The 17,633-nt window shown below is 38.7% G+C and overlaps 1 protein-coding gene across 2 annotated transcripts; it reads right to left on the bottom strand.

The window, feature by feature from the left end:
• Positions 1-1,364: 1,364 nt before the first annotated feature.
• Positions 1,365-15,364, bottom strand: LOC113093127 (butyrophilin subfamily 1 member A1-like). 2 transcript variants are annotated; one of them, XM_026258966.1, is made up of 4 exons: positions 15,273-15,364; positions 11,387-11,749; positions 2,534-2,827; positions 1,365-1,495 (listed from the first exon to the last, which is right to left on the bottom strand). In XM_026258966.1, exons 1-4 carry the CDS (start codon positions 15,319-15,321, stop codon positions 1,425-1,427), a joined length of 777 nt encoding a protein of 258 aa, XP_026114751.1. In that variant the 5' UTR covers positions 15,322-15,364; the 3' UTR covers positions 1,365-1,424. The 2 variants fall into 2 exon arrangements, with proteins under 2 accessions (XP_026114751.1, XP_026114750.1); XM_026258965.1 differs by having other exon boundaries at positions 1,366-1,504.
• Positions 15,365-17,633: the final 2,269 nt, after the last annotated feature.

Here is a 17,633-nt window from a genome sequence, read left to right as displayed (position 1 = left end):
AACTGGTTCAAAAAGATCCAGTTACAACGAATGATTCGTTCGTGAACTGGATATCACTAAACTGCTTTGTTCTGAACTCGCTCACAACAGACACGGAAGAGAAGACAATACTGAATAAAGTCGTAGTTTTTGCTATTTTTGCTATAATCAGAGGAGAACTGACCCTTGACTGAGCTTGGTTTCTCCCATGTTTTTTTCTCCATTCTGTCACCGATGGAGTTTCGGTTCCTTGCCGCTGTCGCCTCTGGCTTGCTTAGTTGGGGTCACTTCATCTACAGCGATATAATTTACTTGATTGCAAATAAATGCACAGACACTATTTAAACTGAACAGAGAGGACGTCACTGAATTCAATGATGAACTGCCTTTAACTATCATTTTGCGTTATTGACACACTGTTTTCCTAATGAATGTTGTTCAGTTGCTTTGACGCAATGCATTTTGTTTAAAGCGCTATATAAATAAAAGTGACTTGACTTGACACACATTTGATGAGCCACAGAGGCGAGGTTAAGGTGTGAGAATGATCTCACAAAAGCCTGAATTAGCATTTTAGCCAAATTAGCAAGCTAAGCTAAAAAATGCTGACATAACTCAAAGTTAACCTGATAGCTCAAGAGTTTCATTAGAATAAATACAAATGTGTTAACATGTTAGCCAATTAGCATGCTAAGCTAATTAACATAAATCAACTAGCACAGGCACGGCCAACTTCTGAGAGGTACAGGTCGGGAACGGGAGTGAAATCAAAAATACATCTCTTGAACACTTGGTAGCGCTGCCTTCAAACTTCTGGGGTACCTCCAGGACATGGTGTTGGTGATTCCTACCACAGATATGTTCAGTGGTTCAAAAGATATTGCAACTTTGGCATGGACCCTAAGATCATCTTGTTGATGAAGTGTACCAAGTTTGGTTTCGATTGATCAAAATTTGGTCGAGATACAGCCCCTGAACCGATTTTGGGTCGACCTCGTTAAGTTCACAATTTAATAACTTTTTTTAATTTCTGTGCGGCTCGGTTGAAAGATCATCTGAGCCAATTTTCAGAAGAATTGGACCAATTTTGAAGGAGTTGTGAATAGTCTGAATGCTGTACTTTTGTAAATTTCCACTACTATTTTATTTCATAGAATTATGGGTTCAAGAGTTATTAACATTTGATTAACAATTTTTTGACTGCTGGTGGCGCTATAGAGTTGGTCCTAGAGACCCCAAAGTTGGTCAGATAGCTAATAATGGCAATCTCTGCAAGTGTGCCAAATTTCATCATTTTCCTATGTTCCCTTTCTATGGCTGCCATAGACTCCCATTGGTGAATAATAATAATAATAATAATAATAATAATAATAATAAAACATACAGATACAATAGGGGCTACAGCCCTTTGGGCTTGGCCCCTAATTAGCTTCTTTCCACCTATATTAGAAGATCAGCCAAACCGAACCCAGAAGAGAACAGATGAGAACGGAGAAGAAAAGAGCCTTCCATGGACCTGATGAATCTGAGAAACCAGAAATAGAAACAGAAACCAGATGAATCTTAATACCTTCAAAATATATAAACCAATAACAGTAATGTAAAAACATATTTTTTAAAACTCTTAAAGGGTTAGTTCACCCAAATAGCAAAATTATATTAATAACTTACCCTCAAGTCGTTCTGTCGTTCCGTCGTTCCAAACCTGTAAGACCTCCGTTTATCTTCAGAACACAGTTAAAGATATTTTAGATTTAGTCCGAGAGTTCTGAACTGATTCTGTGCTAATGTTAATAGCCCAGGCAAACCGAAGGCTTGATTTAAGGGCAATCATCGCCAATGACGCCATTACGTTGAGCGCAAAAGAACCAGTGAACCGTTTTCTTCAACCGGTTTATTGAATCGAACTGTCCAAAAGAACTACTGGTGATCCGAACACCGATGCAACCGGTTCTTCACTCGTGATCGACTCTGTGTTCATCTTTAGTTCTTTTTTCACAGTAGTTCAGTCATTGTGCTGTTTGAGTACATGAATTACTCTGATGTCACATGGACTACTTTGATGATGTTTTTCTTACCTTTCTGGACATGGACAGTAGACCGTACACACAGCTTCAATGGAGGGACTGAGAGCTCTCGGACTAAATCTAAAATATCTTAAACTGTGTTCTGAAGATACGGAGGTCTTATTGGTTTGGAACAACATGAGGGTAAGTTATTAATTACATAATTTTGCTATTTGGGTGAATTAACCTTTTAACATAAAAATGCTGTTTGCAACCTATTTTTCCTCTAAAACAGGATTAAGGACATAATGTAATATGAGATTAGATTTTTCTTTTAATGATTGGAAGGTTGCACAACATAAGAGGGAATGATGACATCAAAGAAAACTGATGGAGAACAACAAGACAATGAACATGCATTCAAGAATGTATGCTAATATTTTATAAATATAATTAAGGAAGAACTAATGGAAACGATCATAGGCCTAATATTCAAGCAAATATGACCACTTTGTTTGTGGTATCTACAAATATCCATGTTCTCTAACCTGAACACACAATGCCCTGTATGTCCAGTCTTCCTTCTTTTAATTCTCCAGGTCTGAGAGAGACTGAACATGAGACCAGTTGAGCGTCTGAGAGAGAGACAGCCGTCCAGCTGTGGACAGAGATCATCTCATCTGCTCCACGAGTGTGAGACGTTCCTCCAGGACGGAGAACCCTTCCTTCATCTGACGTCCAGGAGACACTGGGCTCTGGATACCAGCCGCTGGACCTGCAGCTGATGTTCACACGACCATCATCTAGAGACTCTGGAGACAGGACAGGAGCGGATCCTAAAGCTGATGAGAGGAGAGACAGATGCTCAGATCTTCTCCAGACACAAAAACTACATGCAGAATAAGAAATATACCGTTTATACAGCAGAGTCACATTCAAAGCTGTTGTAAATTACTCTACAAAGTAACATACACCTTTGTTTACTTCTGTGTGTTGCTTGGTAACCACTTTGTTGGAACCAGAGATGAGCATAAATACATGAAAATGTATTTATAATAAAAATACATAATACTGTGTGGAAAATTTTATTTAAATACAAATACAGTATTTTGTATTTTGAAAATACACAAAATACATGTGAAACTGGCCATCCAATGTCGGCATCCCTATTGGATGAAATCCATCTGGACCTATTCTGAATAAAAAAAATAAAACATTTTCCATTTCAAAGGCAGTAGAAACAATCCAAAGTCAGACACAGAAGGAACAAACACAAGGAGAAACACACGAAATTGACAGACTAGGCTAGAGCAAGACTTTGCAGTGAGTTGCCATGAGTGTGCTGCTTTTATGTGTGTGTGTGTGTGTGAGCTGCAGGTGTGTAATTAGATGCAGGTGTGTGTGTGCAATCAGTCCCAGGTATGAGGCAGGATGGGAAACAGAGTTCTGATTGGAAATACAAAATGCCATAGTCTTGAGTGGAGTGCCCTCTATAGGAGTTCATGGGCACTCCAGCTGATGATCGTGACAGCATTTGAGCCCCATCAAGTTATTTTTTATCGACTATTTTTTATCTTAAAAATCTTTTTTTATACACCATAATTTTCATTTCTATAATGTGTGAATATATCCTCTGTCACATTCTACCACAAAAACAATCAGAGTGCCTTGTTATCACAAGTTTTATTTCGATTTCCCATGTCCGCTATTTAGCTAAATAGCCAGTTATCATAGGCAGCATGGTTGCCGCTAAAAACCCGCTTGATTTACTAATACTCTATTCACACACATTACCACTGCTTTACTCACTGTTACTGGCTTTAATGGCGGATGTACGTCTACCTTTGATTGCAGGTGAGGACACATGCAGCTCGAGCTGGAGGCCGTGGAGAAGCAGATTCGTGACCTGGAGGTGAGACAGGCCCAGCTGAGAGGTATAGTGCACACTCATTGTTTGCCTGGTGCTCGTGTTCTCGATGTTTCTGCGCAGATACCCGCGATCCTGAAGGCCGGCGAGAGCCCCAGAGCGGTCGTGCTTCACGCCGGGGTTAACGACACCATGCTGGGGCAGACGGAGACGCTGAAGAGGGACTTCAGCAGCCTGATCGAGACGGTTCGCAGCACAACGCCTGCGGCGACGATCGTCGTGTCAGGACCACTGCCCACGACGAGGACATGAAAGGTACAGTAGACTTTTTGCTTTAAATGAATGGTTGTTGACATGGTGTAAAGAACAGAAACTGCTATTTGTTAATAACTGGAATCTTTTCTGGGAGCGTCCTAGGCTGTTTCGCGCTAATGGATTACACCCCAGCAGATTCGGAGCGGAGCTGCTCTCTGACAACATCTCCAGGACACTTCGCTCCATGTGACTAGTAAGACAATTATCAAATAACTATTATGATGAGTTTTGTTCCACCCGCTTAAATGATAAAAGTACTTGCGCTGTCCAATCTATTAAGACTGTGTATGTTCCCCAAATACTTAAGTCAAAATATAAATTAAATGTAGGATCTAGAAAAAATCTTATGGTGAATAAACCAGAATTTTTTAAAAATAAATTAACAAAAAAAATAATTTTAAAAGTTTGGGTTCATAAATATTAGATCACTCACACCCAATCTGGCTAAAACCAAATGATTATTTTGGTCTAAATGAGTTTACTCCACCAAACTACTGTTATAAGCATGAGCCCCGTCAGACTGGTCAACAATATATAGTGATATTCTCAATGTTACCCAGAAAACAGGATACAGGTTTAACTCTTTTGAAATACTTCTGCTAAATGTTACTCTGTCAGACATGCAAAAGAAATCGAATGTATCTCTTGCTCTGGCTGCTGTGTATAGACCACCAGGGCCGTATACAGAACTATGATTTATATACTCTTAACCATAATAATATTTTTAATTTATGTAGTCTTAAATGTCTTATAGATTTATGCTGAATATAATTTAATATGAATTTCCAACTCCTTGCACTTAACAGTCTGTTTATGTAGGGAAGATAGTATATACCATAAGCTTTTTTTTTAACTGTGTATTCAGTTGAGTCTGTTTCATTTGGGCAAGTTAAACTATAATTAATCAATCTTGACAATATTGTTTCTGCAGAATATTTTAGGTTTTAGAAAAAGGAACTGCGGCGCATACTAGGCTATTTCTTAAAGGTCATGATGTATTGATTAATATAGCTTTCTGCATTTTAAACAAAGACTTCAGTTCTGAACATAAAGTTCTTTGTTGTCAATGGGGTATGACAGAGTATAAAAGGAGCATTCGGCACCCTCCCTGTCACTCTCTCGCTCTTGCACTTTCTCTCTGATACTTTAAGATTTCACTTCCTTTTTTTGTCTTTGGCTTCACTTAAACTCAGAGACTCAGACTTAAACTTTTTACAGGTTTTTATTCAATTCAGATACTCTTTGATACATATACTTTTGATTCAGACAGCACAATTGTTAATTTTTGTTATAATTTTTACTAATAATACTGTGGTTACAATCCATCATAAATGGATTGTTATTAAAGATATATTAACATTGGATTTGTATTTTCTATATTTGAAGCTGGTTATGATACATAAGAATTTTATTTCCGAGTTTTGATTTGTAGTTTCTGTTTTTCTATATTTTTCTGAATTTATTTGCATATAATTCCACTTCAACCGTCTGGCTTGGATTCGATTCTACATCAGGAGTCAAGCAAAATGTCACCGGGCCCACTCATCATTTTAATCATACACTAGATTTAATTAATAGACTCGATCTTACTGATATAGATATCGTACCTCAAAGTGATGATGTTAAAGACCATTTCCTTGTATCGTGCATGCTGCGTATCACTGATATTAAAGGGGGGTGAAATGCTATTTCATGCATACTGAGTTTTTTACACTGTTAAAGAGTTGGATTCCCATGCTAAACATGGACAAAGTTTCAAAAATTAAGTTGTACGTTTGAAGGAGTATTTCTGTTCCAAAAATACTCCTTCCGGTTTGTCACAAGTTTCTGAAAGTTTTTTTTCGAGTATGGCTCTGTGTGACGTTAGATGAAGCGGAATTTCCATGTATGGGTCCTGAGGCACTTCTGCTGGAAGAGCGCGCTCCCGTATAGCAGAGCACTGAGAGCACAACAGACTTCACTGATCAGAGCCAGAGCGTCGCCAAATGTCACAAAAGAAGTGTGTTTTTGGTTGCCAGGGCAAGACAACCCTGCACAGATTACCAAAAGAGAAACAGCATTAAGGGACCAGTGGATGGAGTTTATTTTTACAGAGCATCAACGGAGTTGTGCAAGTGTTTGTGTTTGTTCCCTGCATTTCTAAAATGCTTGTTTTACAAACAAAGCCCAGTTTGTTGACGGATCTGCGTATCGTTTATTTCTTAAGGATGATGCAATCCCAACGAAAAAGGGTCACGATTGTGTGTTGGAACCACAGGCGGTGAGTAAAACTGCTTAAAATAACTCTGCCTCCTTGTTAGTGCATCCGCCTCCCATCGGAGACCCGGGTTCGAGCCCCGCTCGGAGCGAGTCGTTGCTGCTGCTGCTCTCGTTCAGTTTCAGCCTTCACAGCTGTCACAGCTTCCAAAACGCTCTCAATGCAAAAGCTTACTCGCGCTCGTGATTCTTTAGCTCCTCCCACACGTCACGCCTCCAGGCCCTCGTGTTTTTCCGGGAAAAATCGGTACAGACTATCTTTCTCTTATGAATATAATAAAACTAAATACTTTTTGGAGTTATGAAGGATGCAGTACTACTCTATAGGTACTCAAGATTAACATGATATTGAGTGAAAACGAGCATTTCACCCCCCCTTTAACTATATGTCGCAGCGATACCGTCTGGGCAGAACTATTGTTCCAGCCACCAAAGAAAGATTCGCAAATAACCTGCCTGTGATCTATCTCAACTGCTGTTTGTACCCAAAAATACACATGAAGTAGACGAAGTTACTGACAACATGGGCACTATTTTCTCTAATACATTAGAAGCTGTTGCCCCGATCAAATTGAAAAAGGTTTGAGAAAAACGTACTGTACCATGGTATAACAGTAATACTCACTCTCTCAAGAAAGTAACTCATAGTCTTGAATGCAAATGGAGAAAAACTAACTTAGAAGTTTTTAGAATTGCATGGAAAAACAGTATGTCCAGCTATAGACAGGCTCTAAAAACTGCTAGGGCAGAGCATATACACAAACTCATAGAAAATAACCAAAACAATCCAAGGTTTTTATTTAGCACAGTGGCTAAATTAACAAATAACCAGATGCCACCTGATTCAAATATTCCATCAATGTTTAAAGGGTACATACAGTAACATACACAGTTGCTCATAATCTCATAATCCCTCATATCTCCAAAAAGTATTTCATTTTATCATAATTATAAAGGAAAAATACAGCTTTTCGATTTTCTCCGGAAAAAGACGAATTCCCGGAGATGTGGCATCACTGAAATGTGGCATCACTGCTGCCCCGGTAAAAAAAAAAAAAAAGCATCCACGGTCCGTGTAACGCTGGGGTTGTTTGAGAAGCTGAACATGGTAAACTTTCCCTCACATCCAAAAACTTGTACCAACCAGGAAGTATTTTCAGCACAGAAATTCTCTGTCATTCGTCCAAATTATTATTATATTTTCTTTTTTTACTTTGGCCATGTTTAGCATGAGAATCCATATCTTTGTGGGTGAACAACTCTGAATACACGAAACACCATTGTAAACCCCCCCCCCCTTAATAGTAATGACTTTATTATTTATTTACGTCGACCTCCACCACGAACTGCCATGTGGGATCAGGGGCTACAAGGATGGGAGCCGAAATGAAGCGGCTCTTGAGGTTTGTAAATGCAGTTTCGGCTGGATCCGACCATCTGAACGGAGTACTGGGGGAGGTCAAGGCCGTCAGAGGTGAGACTAGTTGGCTGAAATTAGGAATGAAACGTCTATAAAAATTGGCGAAACCCAGTTACCGCTGTAGGGCCTTACGGGTTATCTGGAGATGGTCAATCTATCACAGTCTTAACTTTGTCAGGATCCATACGTATTCCCTCGGACGAGGCGATATACCCTAGGAAGGGAACTGACTGTGCATGGAATACGAGCATCCTCAAGTAATCTCTGGAGCACTCGTCTGACGTGTTGAACGTGTTCCTGGAGAGATGAAGAAAAAATCACTATGTCATCCAGGTAAACATATATAAACTGATCTACTATATCTCTTAACACGTCATTGACGAGTGCTTGGAAAACTCCTGGCGAGTTGGAGAGCCCGAACGGCATCACCAAATATTCAAAGTGCCCTCTAGGGGTGTTAAAGGTGGTTTTACATTCATCCCCCTTCCTCATGCGGACCAAATGATAAGCGTTACGTAAATCCAATTTTGTGAATACAGATGCTCCCTGTAACCTCACGAAAGCTGAAGACATCAACGGTAACAGATAGGTGCTCTTTATCGTGATGTTGTTCTGCTCTCGGTAGTCAATACAAGGTCACAGAGAACCATCCTTCTTACCCACAAAAAAGAATCCCACCCCCGCTGGAGAAGAGGAAGGGTGGGTGAACCTCAATGCCAAAGAATCAGAAATGTATTTCTCCATGGCCTCCCTCTATGGAATAGAAAAAGAGTAAAGCCTACCTTTAGGTGGAAACTTACCTGGAACTAAAACTATAGCATAGTCATAGGGACGATGCGGAGGAAGAGAAGCAGCACGAGACTTAATGAACACCCCCTTTAGGTCCAAATACTCTGCGGGCACGTTTGATAAGTCAAGGTGACTGTGTTGGAACCGCAATCCACTCGTGGATTATGTTTGATTAACCAGGGGTGACCCAAAACAATGGGAGCTACAGGGGAGTCCATGAGGTAAAAGGATATGGTTTCACTGTAGTTGCCTGAGGTTAGCAGAGCCATGGGTTCAGTGTAGTGGGTGACATGTGGCAGTTCCTGGCCATTGAGTGCGGTGACATGGATGGGATGAGACACAGGAAGGACAGGAAGGTTCAAGCAAGGAGAGAGTCAATGAAATTACCTTCGACCCCGGAGTCCAGAAGGGTGTGACAGTCATGAGTGTGGTTCTCCCACGGCAGTTTCACCGGAAGGATTGTCAAAGATGTGGTTGAGGACTTCCCGGCGGAGTTCGCACCCGATAGTAGCCCCAAACTTACTACCGGGCTGGCTATTTTACCGGGCATGAATGGATGGAATGCTCCGAGCCACCGCAATATAAACATAGTCCTTGGGAACTCCGCCACTCTCTCTCCCTCTGGGAAAGCCGAGCTCTACCCACCTGCATGGGTTTGTGATCGTAGACGGGACCGACCATGTTCTCTCGACTCGAGCGGCCCCTTTTCGGAGAGACTGTCTCTATATATATAATTATTTAATGTATAGTTTATTTTGTTGTATATATTTTTATAACTTATATGTTTATAAGTTTATTCAAATTAGAAAGATTATCTAAAATGTAATTTTTTTTTAATTCATTCAACATAATTATTTAAAAAGCATTTAACTCTATTATTATTATTATTATTATTTTATGAACAATAAAACCAAAAGCTGATATTTATTTGTGGTGTACCATTCATAAGTGTTGGTATCAGTATTGAAATCAATAATCTTTAATGTTCAATCAGTATTGTTTAATTTAGATTTATACGTTATAATATTTATACAGTATGTTTTCTTACAAGTCATAATCTCAGGTTAACTGGGTTTTACATTAATTTATTATTTTGTGTGGGTTTGTGTCTTGTACTTCCACATTTTCACATATCCTACAAAATGACCCACAACTTTATCAGTTTATATGTGAAGAAATCCATTTGTTCATAAACTTCTCACAAAATGATTGTTTGACAAACTACTCTGCAAACTACTTCCTCTCACCACTGCTTTCTGATGGTTTGACAGTTATTTCGAGTCGCCCCTGTCATTTCACAGAATTTTTAAAAGGTTAAGCAAATGTAAAAAGTGTCAAGCAAGTGTCAATAAAGCCGTGACCGTTTAGGGAGGAGTGCACAGTCAGCAGGTTTGTGGTGTAGAGGCAGGCGAAAGTATAAACAAAACTTCAACTGCATAAACTGCTTCCACTACGAGGGAAAGTGGCAGCTGCACAGTGATTCAACAGATGTTTAGGCCTACTTGTTGGTGACTGGGTTCCTCTCTGTCTCTAACCACACACACAAAAAAACTGCCTGCCAACGTGCCAGTGAGTTTGTTTTTTAACTTAAAAAAATACATTTCCTTTCGTGGTATACTGCACTTATAATTATAAATGCAATTGCACCAAGCACAACACACTCTGTCACTCAACTATTCGATCATGCTGCTTTTCCACTCCAACGTTTTCCCACTAAAAGCTATATATTTGCTTACGCTGATTGGCCTTTTTCTATGTAAACGAATTAGAAAAAGTTCAATCAATTCTAAATTGATTGAACTATTCACTCTTTATATCACTGCCACAATTTGTCACATCCCCCAGCCCTAACATGCAGTAATGCTTTAAACACATTTAACAAGCTAGTTGATAAACAACAACAAAACAACAACAACCGATTAACTATCAAAACTGATTGTTGGTGCTCTTTTATTCTTTCATGTTAACTAAAGACAAATGAAGCTCTATGCGCTATTTTAACTAAAATCAATAAATACAACTGACCATGACTCCTCACCTGATCTTATTCCAGAAAAGACACTAAATGTAGGATGGAAGGGGAGGGATTGAACTAGTTGATGCACAAAATCAGCACCCTGATAAAGAGGTTCACTTGCAAAAAGTATTTTATGTATATTATGTATAAAATACAAAAATACTAATACTAAATGTATTTAAATACAAATTACATTTGTCTTTTTCCAAAGTTTTTAAAAAAAATTATTTTGTATTTCAAATATGTATTTCAAAAACATGCAGTATTAATTCCAAACTTTTGGGAAAAAGAGACTAACAGGATTACAGATTCAAAAATTTGTTATTTAAAGTATAACAGCTCATTTTTTTACAGATTTATCGGGAGTTTTTTTGCAGTCTTAAAATTAAATAGTATAATATCATATTATAAATCGGTTTATATTGGCTATTGGCCACCTTGCTCTTTATGATATCGGCATCAATATCATTTGTCAAAGAATCAATCAGGTGACAACTACAAAAAAAAGCACTATTATCATAACAGTTTTCCAAATAACTTGAGTTTAACTCGGTATGCTTACTCAGTGTTTGATGCCATGATGTCAACATTTTCTGCAAATAATGACAAGTTGAGTCTGTTTCATGGGTGAGTTTTATATCAACAGTCCTCAATGATGATGAGTTTTATTATGCAGAAGAGGTTAGGCTGAACTATAGTTTAAAGAAGTGCAGCTCCTCAGAAAACAGACGACTCACCTGTGATTTTGAGAGTCATCTCTTCACTCCCATATGAATGTTCTCCGCTCACATAACAGTGAAATAAACCTCCATCTTGTACTCTGAGTTTCTCCAGTCGTAGAGAGACATCTCCATATTTCAGTCCACCAGACTGATCTGACCGCAGAGCCAGAGAGCTTCGGTTCCTGTATGATTCCTCCTGGACGTCCTGGATCTTCCCTTGATTATAGAGCAGAACAGGGTTGTTGAACTGATCCTGACGGTACCAGCGGATTTCCAGAGCTTCAGCGTTCTCAGGAGGAGAGATCCAGCAGGGAAGAATCACTGTGGATCCCACATGAGCCACTATAGGATCAGGAGGAACCACCACAGTCAACGACACTGAGAGAGAGAGAGAGAGAGAGAGACATACAGAGAGAGAGAGAGAGAGAGAGACATACAGAGAGAGAGAGAGAGAGGCAAGAGATAGAGACAGAGAGAGAGAGGGAGACAGAGAGACTTTGACTTTAACAATCACTTTAATACAAAACTTAAAAAGTCTTACAAAAGTCCTTCCTTTTTCTTCTTCTATTCTAAACAATTATACAGACAATAAAGCTTCACAAGTTCACAATAAGGCTTCACAAAAAAAAACTAACAAAAAATTTAATTTCCATCGTAATCAACATCACAAATACATTGGTTCACACCCCATTTATATTTAAACGTTTCAATGTCATTAACCAATTTGTAAAAAGTGTACTCAATTTTTAATCGTGACCTTATTAACCCACTTAGGACAGACTCAACATCACAAGACTCATTACAATTCATTTTTTCTTTCCGTGACACCCATATAGCCATTTTAGCTTGTCCACATAAAAAGTTCATTAAGACATGGGCCTCTTTTTTACTCTTCTTATACTTCGGATCATGTATGAAAACCATAGGTGAGAAAACTTCTCCCAAGGTCTGACACCACCCTTCTATTATTGGAACCAACTGTTTTAATCTAGTAAAGTCTAAAAATAAATGAAAAACAGATTCTGGTGTCCCACAGAAAGGACATCCCTCCCTCACCTGTGGATCAAGACGTGCTCTGTGTCTGTTTGTAGCTATTATACCATGCACTAAACTCCACTGAAGATCTCCAGTTCGTTTCTCAATAGGAGGTTTGTACAAGGTCCTCCAGCTGCCCTTGGGGGAAGCACCTACTCCAAACACCTCTTGCCATTTAGACTCTTTTAACCTCATAAGAGCCTGAAAATGCAGTGTCTTGACACACAATGTGTACAATGATTTTTTATCCGTTTTACTGAAAAGTCCCAACTGAGGTGTCTTAAAAGTTAACAGTCCACCCTCAGTTTCTTCCCAGCTTCCAGTCTCAGCTGCAATGTTTACTTCTGGGAAATCACATATATTCAGTTCTCCATTATACGTTTCTTAGGAGAGTCTGTAACTCTGTGGCAAAAACTCAACTATTCGAGTCAAAATTCTCTTTGCCACTCTAATAGATCTTATGTCCATTTTTTCAGCAAAAATCTCAGCTGATATCCGTTAACTTTCAGATATTAAGTGTCCAATTTTAGTAATTTTTGCAGCCCACAGACTTTTCCTGAGTGATAGGTCTCTAAAAATGTCCAGATTGAATGCAGAGTTAAAAAGCAATGGTTCTTCTTTCTGCAACAAACTTTGTGCATTGCTTGACTCCCGAGAAAACTTAAAAAGTGTCAATGCTTTTAGGAGTGATCTGTAAAACGATGTTAGTCCTGCAAGTTCCTACCTATTGTCACACCGGCCTCTGGTACACACCTGCACCTATTTCGGAATGATAGATTAAGTGACGTTTGCCCTAAAATTCCACGGGCACACGATGAAAAACTATCCTTAATTTAAGTAAAAAATAATGAGGGGAAAGCCAAAAAAAAAAAAAAAAAAAAAGGTAAGACAAAAAGAAAAGAAACATATAAGAGGGAGACAGATCTTTGCCCATACTCATCAACACCCATTACCAGTTCACAGCTATTGGTTTACTATTTTGCCTGTTAGATTTATGCATTTACGGATTACATAAATGCATAAATGTAAATGTGTAGATTACGGATTACTTTTGGATTATGCTGTTATTTGCAGTGCATTCAGGTTATACATTTCAGTATCTGTGTTCCCTGGGAATCAAACTCACAAACTTTTGTGCTGCTAACACAATGCGCTACCACTGAGCCACAGAAACACTGTTCCTTGTTTTTTTTTTTACTGTTTTGCCTGTGTTTGATCCTGCCTGTCTGATTATGCTTTTATACAAGCCTTGCATGTGAATCCTCTAGTCTGTTGTCATGTTTCCCACTGATCATTGAGTCCTACTTAAAGTTTAGTTCACTTTCAGGGTTTAAGGACCAAACTGGATATGCATTGAGTTAGTGCAAGATAAGCATTTGTGGTTAGAAAGTTATACATTTTTATTTATTTTAGTAAATGGCTGATGGTTTTGCTTGATAAGACCCTTACTCCTCGTCTGGGATCGTGTAGAGCCAGCACTTTGGACCTTCAATCCGTTGGTCTGTGGAAGTCCATTATATGGAAAAATAAAAAAGTCCTGGAATGTTTTCCACAAAAACCTTAATGTCTCTGTGAATGAAGACAAACACATCTTGGAAATCACCCTGGGGAAAGGGGTAGTTTTGGGATGAACAATGCGGGGGTTGAAGTGGGAACTGTTTTAGTGGAGTCCCGGGTCATGCTCTCTCATAAGGTTTATTTGTTTGTTTTATTTTTGTAAAAATATATTTTGTGCTATATCATCCACACATGCAAAGTTGGTTGATAGCATATCAGCAATAAAGTAATTGCCTAGTTAACAATTACTTTTTTACTTAGGATATATAATGTAGCCTGTATTATATTATTTAGTCACTTATAGGTTATAGTTTGACAATGTTCTATTTCAGCATACAGTAGGAAGTCAATCTAACTTAACATTTCGTATATTGTTGTTTATTATATTGATTTGCTATCTCTAAATATCTGAATGCCAGGTTTTTCCATCACTCATCAATAAAACTAATTTTACACATGGCTCTCGATTCTGACTTGTACTTGCTCTTGTGGAAATGTACCATAGTTCTTAACAGCATTTGTTATAATAAGGTTAACCTGTTAGTCATTACCAGGCCAATAATTATTTATTATTATAATTATTATTATTAATAATCTATGTAGCATTTGTTATGAAAACATAAATCTATAGGGGGAAATATATTCCCTTAACAGGGTATCTATTATACATTTTAAAATAGGTTCAACAAAAATACAACAGTAAGTAAGCCTTCAAAAAAATTGATAAATTCTAGTAAAGGTGGTCACGAGTAGTTTAAAAATATTTTATGTTAAAGGTTCTGCTGTTGCAAGATTCTATGTTTCCATTAACAATTGTATAATTTTTTTTGCGGGGGGGGGGGTGTACTTGCTATTTTAAGTTATCCCCCAACTCCCCCTGGAATTGAACTAATAAATGTAATTTATTGTCTGTTTTCATAAACAAAAACTAAATTCTTCATTTGATCTTTCACTTATTTAAAACATGCTTGAATTGTTTCTTGTTCGCCGGTCGTTTGCTCATTAGTTTTTTGTTCATATCACTGTTGACTTGCAGAAAGGTTGTTTTTAAGGAAGCATCTGCTTGTTTTTCTTTTGAGTTCGTGGTGATTCCATCATATTATCACCTTCTATATAGGCACAATCCATATATAATCTACGACAATTACAGAAATGTATCACTTATGTGAATTACTCAATAGGCCTAAATATGAATGTTTATGTCATCAGGTCTGTATGGAATATTTAAACATAAAACTGAAAAACATTAAAAAAAAACATATTTTTCTGAAAAACATATTTAAACATAAAAATGAAAGCATGTTCTTACCTGAAGCCTCTATGAGGAGATTCAGTAAAACGATAATAATGAACACCATGGCTGTGAAAATGCAGATGGACTACAATAAAATAAACTCTGAGGGAGAATCTTCCGGAATGAAGCCCATATGAACTTCCCCTGGTGGTGGCCTGCAGCTGAACAGAAAGAAACCACTTCCTGTTGAAATAACACTGGGTGTCACTTGCTGGTGGTACAATTTGTATGTGACAGCCATCTATTGCTCCAGCTACCACATGGAAAGCTGGAGACCCTGCCCACTGGGCAAAACCTGATCCCACTGCCTCCAGGTCATCTGCTGTGGAGAAGGCTATCGGCCTCTTCAAAATCCAAATGAAAGACCTGCTTATTCTTGAGCCTCTGCTTATTCTATCTATCTAACTATGTGTGTTTGTGTGTATATTGTTTATAATATATACATTATGTATAATTTGTGTGTGTTTATACATACAGTATTATATATATATATATATATATATATATATATATAATATATATATATATATATATATATTAGGGCCGGGACCTTAACGGGTTAATTGAGATTAATTAATTACACAAAAAATTATGTGTTAATTAAGATTAATTAATTACACAAAAAAATGTCCGCATTTTTTATAATTTATTTTTGCACCGCAAAACATTTCTCAATGGATGAGTTTCGGCGGACCGATTATACTGGAGCACCAACAAGCGTTCATGACTTCAGACAACAACAAACCACAGTGAACATGAACTAAGAAGCAGACGAGACCGCTTTGGTTGGCCTCTTGGAGGGGAAATTTTGTTATAAAAAATGAACTGATGGAAGCGTCGATAAGAGCATGGTTGTGTGCAAGCTATGCAACAGGGAATTTGAATATCACCGCAGCACATCGAGCCTCAAGTATCACCTCAACGCAAAACATATAGCAGCTAGCGTGTTTTCTAATAGTCAGGGTTTCCAATGTTCTGAATGTATTTGACAGTATTGTGTTCTTTTTTTTTTTTTTTTTATTGAATTTTCTTTATGGCGCCACACATGGTTGCTTCAGTGCTTGGCTCTCCAGTGTTTGTACTGTTTTTGTTTGTTTTTCCAGGTTTTTGTTTAAAAAAACACGATCAGTTTCACCAGGGATGAACTGCTCAACATTTGGCAGAACACACCACAGGATATTTTTCCGGATTTCTATCATACAGACGTTTTTTACTGAACATTGTTATCGGAGGAGCGGCGGCGCTGATCAAGCGCTTCAGGACGCGCAGACGGGGAAAGCATTTTAATGCATTTTAAAGCATTTCCGAGCACTCGTCGGACTCAGGAAGCACAGATTTCGAACGCCGTTGCCTAGCATCCATCTCGCAAACCTCCGCTCTCTACCCAACAAAACGGATGAACTCCTTCTGCTCTCTTGGACAAATAAGGATTTCTCACACTCTGCTGCTCTGTGTTTCACGGAAACCTGGCTGAATTACGCCATACCGGACAGCACGCTCCATCTGCCGGGCTTTCAGCTGTTCAGAGCGGATCGCGACGCAGAATCAACGGGGAAATCGTTGATTCTGTGAGGATATATGCATTCCTACCAGGACTTATTTAACATTCAACAATGATACGCCATGGTTTACAGTAAAACTTAAAAATCTTCATCAGACCAAAGAGGATGCCTACAGAAATGGGGACAGGGTCTTGTACAATCAGGCCAGGAACACACTGAACAAAGAGATCAGAGCGGCTAAAAAGACCTATGCTAAAAAGTTGGAAGACCAGTTTACTTCCAACGACTCAACTTCATTCTGGAAAGGGCTGAGAGCCGTCACAAACTACAAGACACCATCCCCTTGCACTGAGGCTAATCAACGACTTGCTAACGACCTGAATGGGTTTTATTGTAAATTTGAAACCCCCAACACCATTCTGACCTTCTCCCTACACATCCATTAACACATCCTGCAATCCCCCTCTCTAACTACTTAAGGACTACAGACCTGTGGCTCTAACGTCTGTCGTCATGAAGTCGTTTGAAAAACTGGTTCTGGCTTATCTGAAGGACATCACTGGACCCTTACTGGACCCCCTGCAGTTTGCTTAGCAAGCAAACAGGTCCGTGGATGATGCAATCAACATGGGATTGCACTTCATCCTGCAACATCTGGACAAAACAGGGACTTATGTGAGGATCCTGTTTGTGGACTTTAGTTCGGCTTTCAACACCATCATCCCAACAGCCCTCCAGACCAAACTGACCCAGCTCTCTGTTCCTAGCTCTATCTGTCGGTGGATCACCAGCTTTCTGACAGATAGGCAACAGTTAGTGAGACTGGGGCAATTCATGTCAAACAGCTGCTCCACCAACACTGGTGCCCCTCAGG

The sequence above is a fragment of the Carassius auratus genome, unplaced genomic scaffold (genome assembly GCF_003368295.1).
Source record: "Carassius auratus strain Wakin unplaced genomic scaffold, ASM336829v1 scaf_tig00214896, whole genome shotgun sequence".
Taxonomy (NCBI): domain Eukaryota; kingdom Metazoa; phylum Chordata; class Actinopteri; order Cypriniformes; family Cyprinidae; genus Carassius; species Carassius auratus.
The sequence above is the reverse complement of the archived record's forward strand: the minus strand, read 5'-3'. Positions and strand labels throughout refer to the sequence as shown.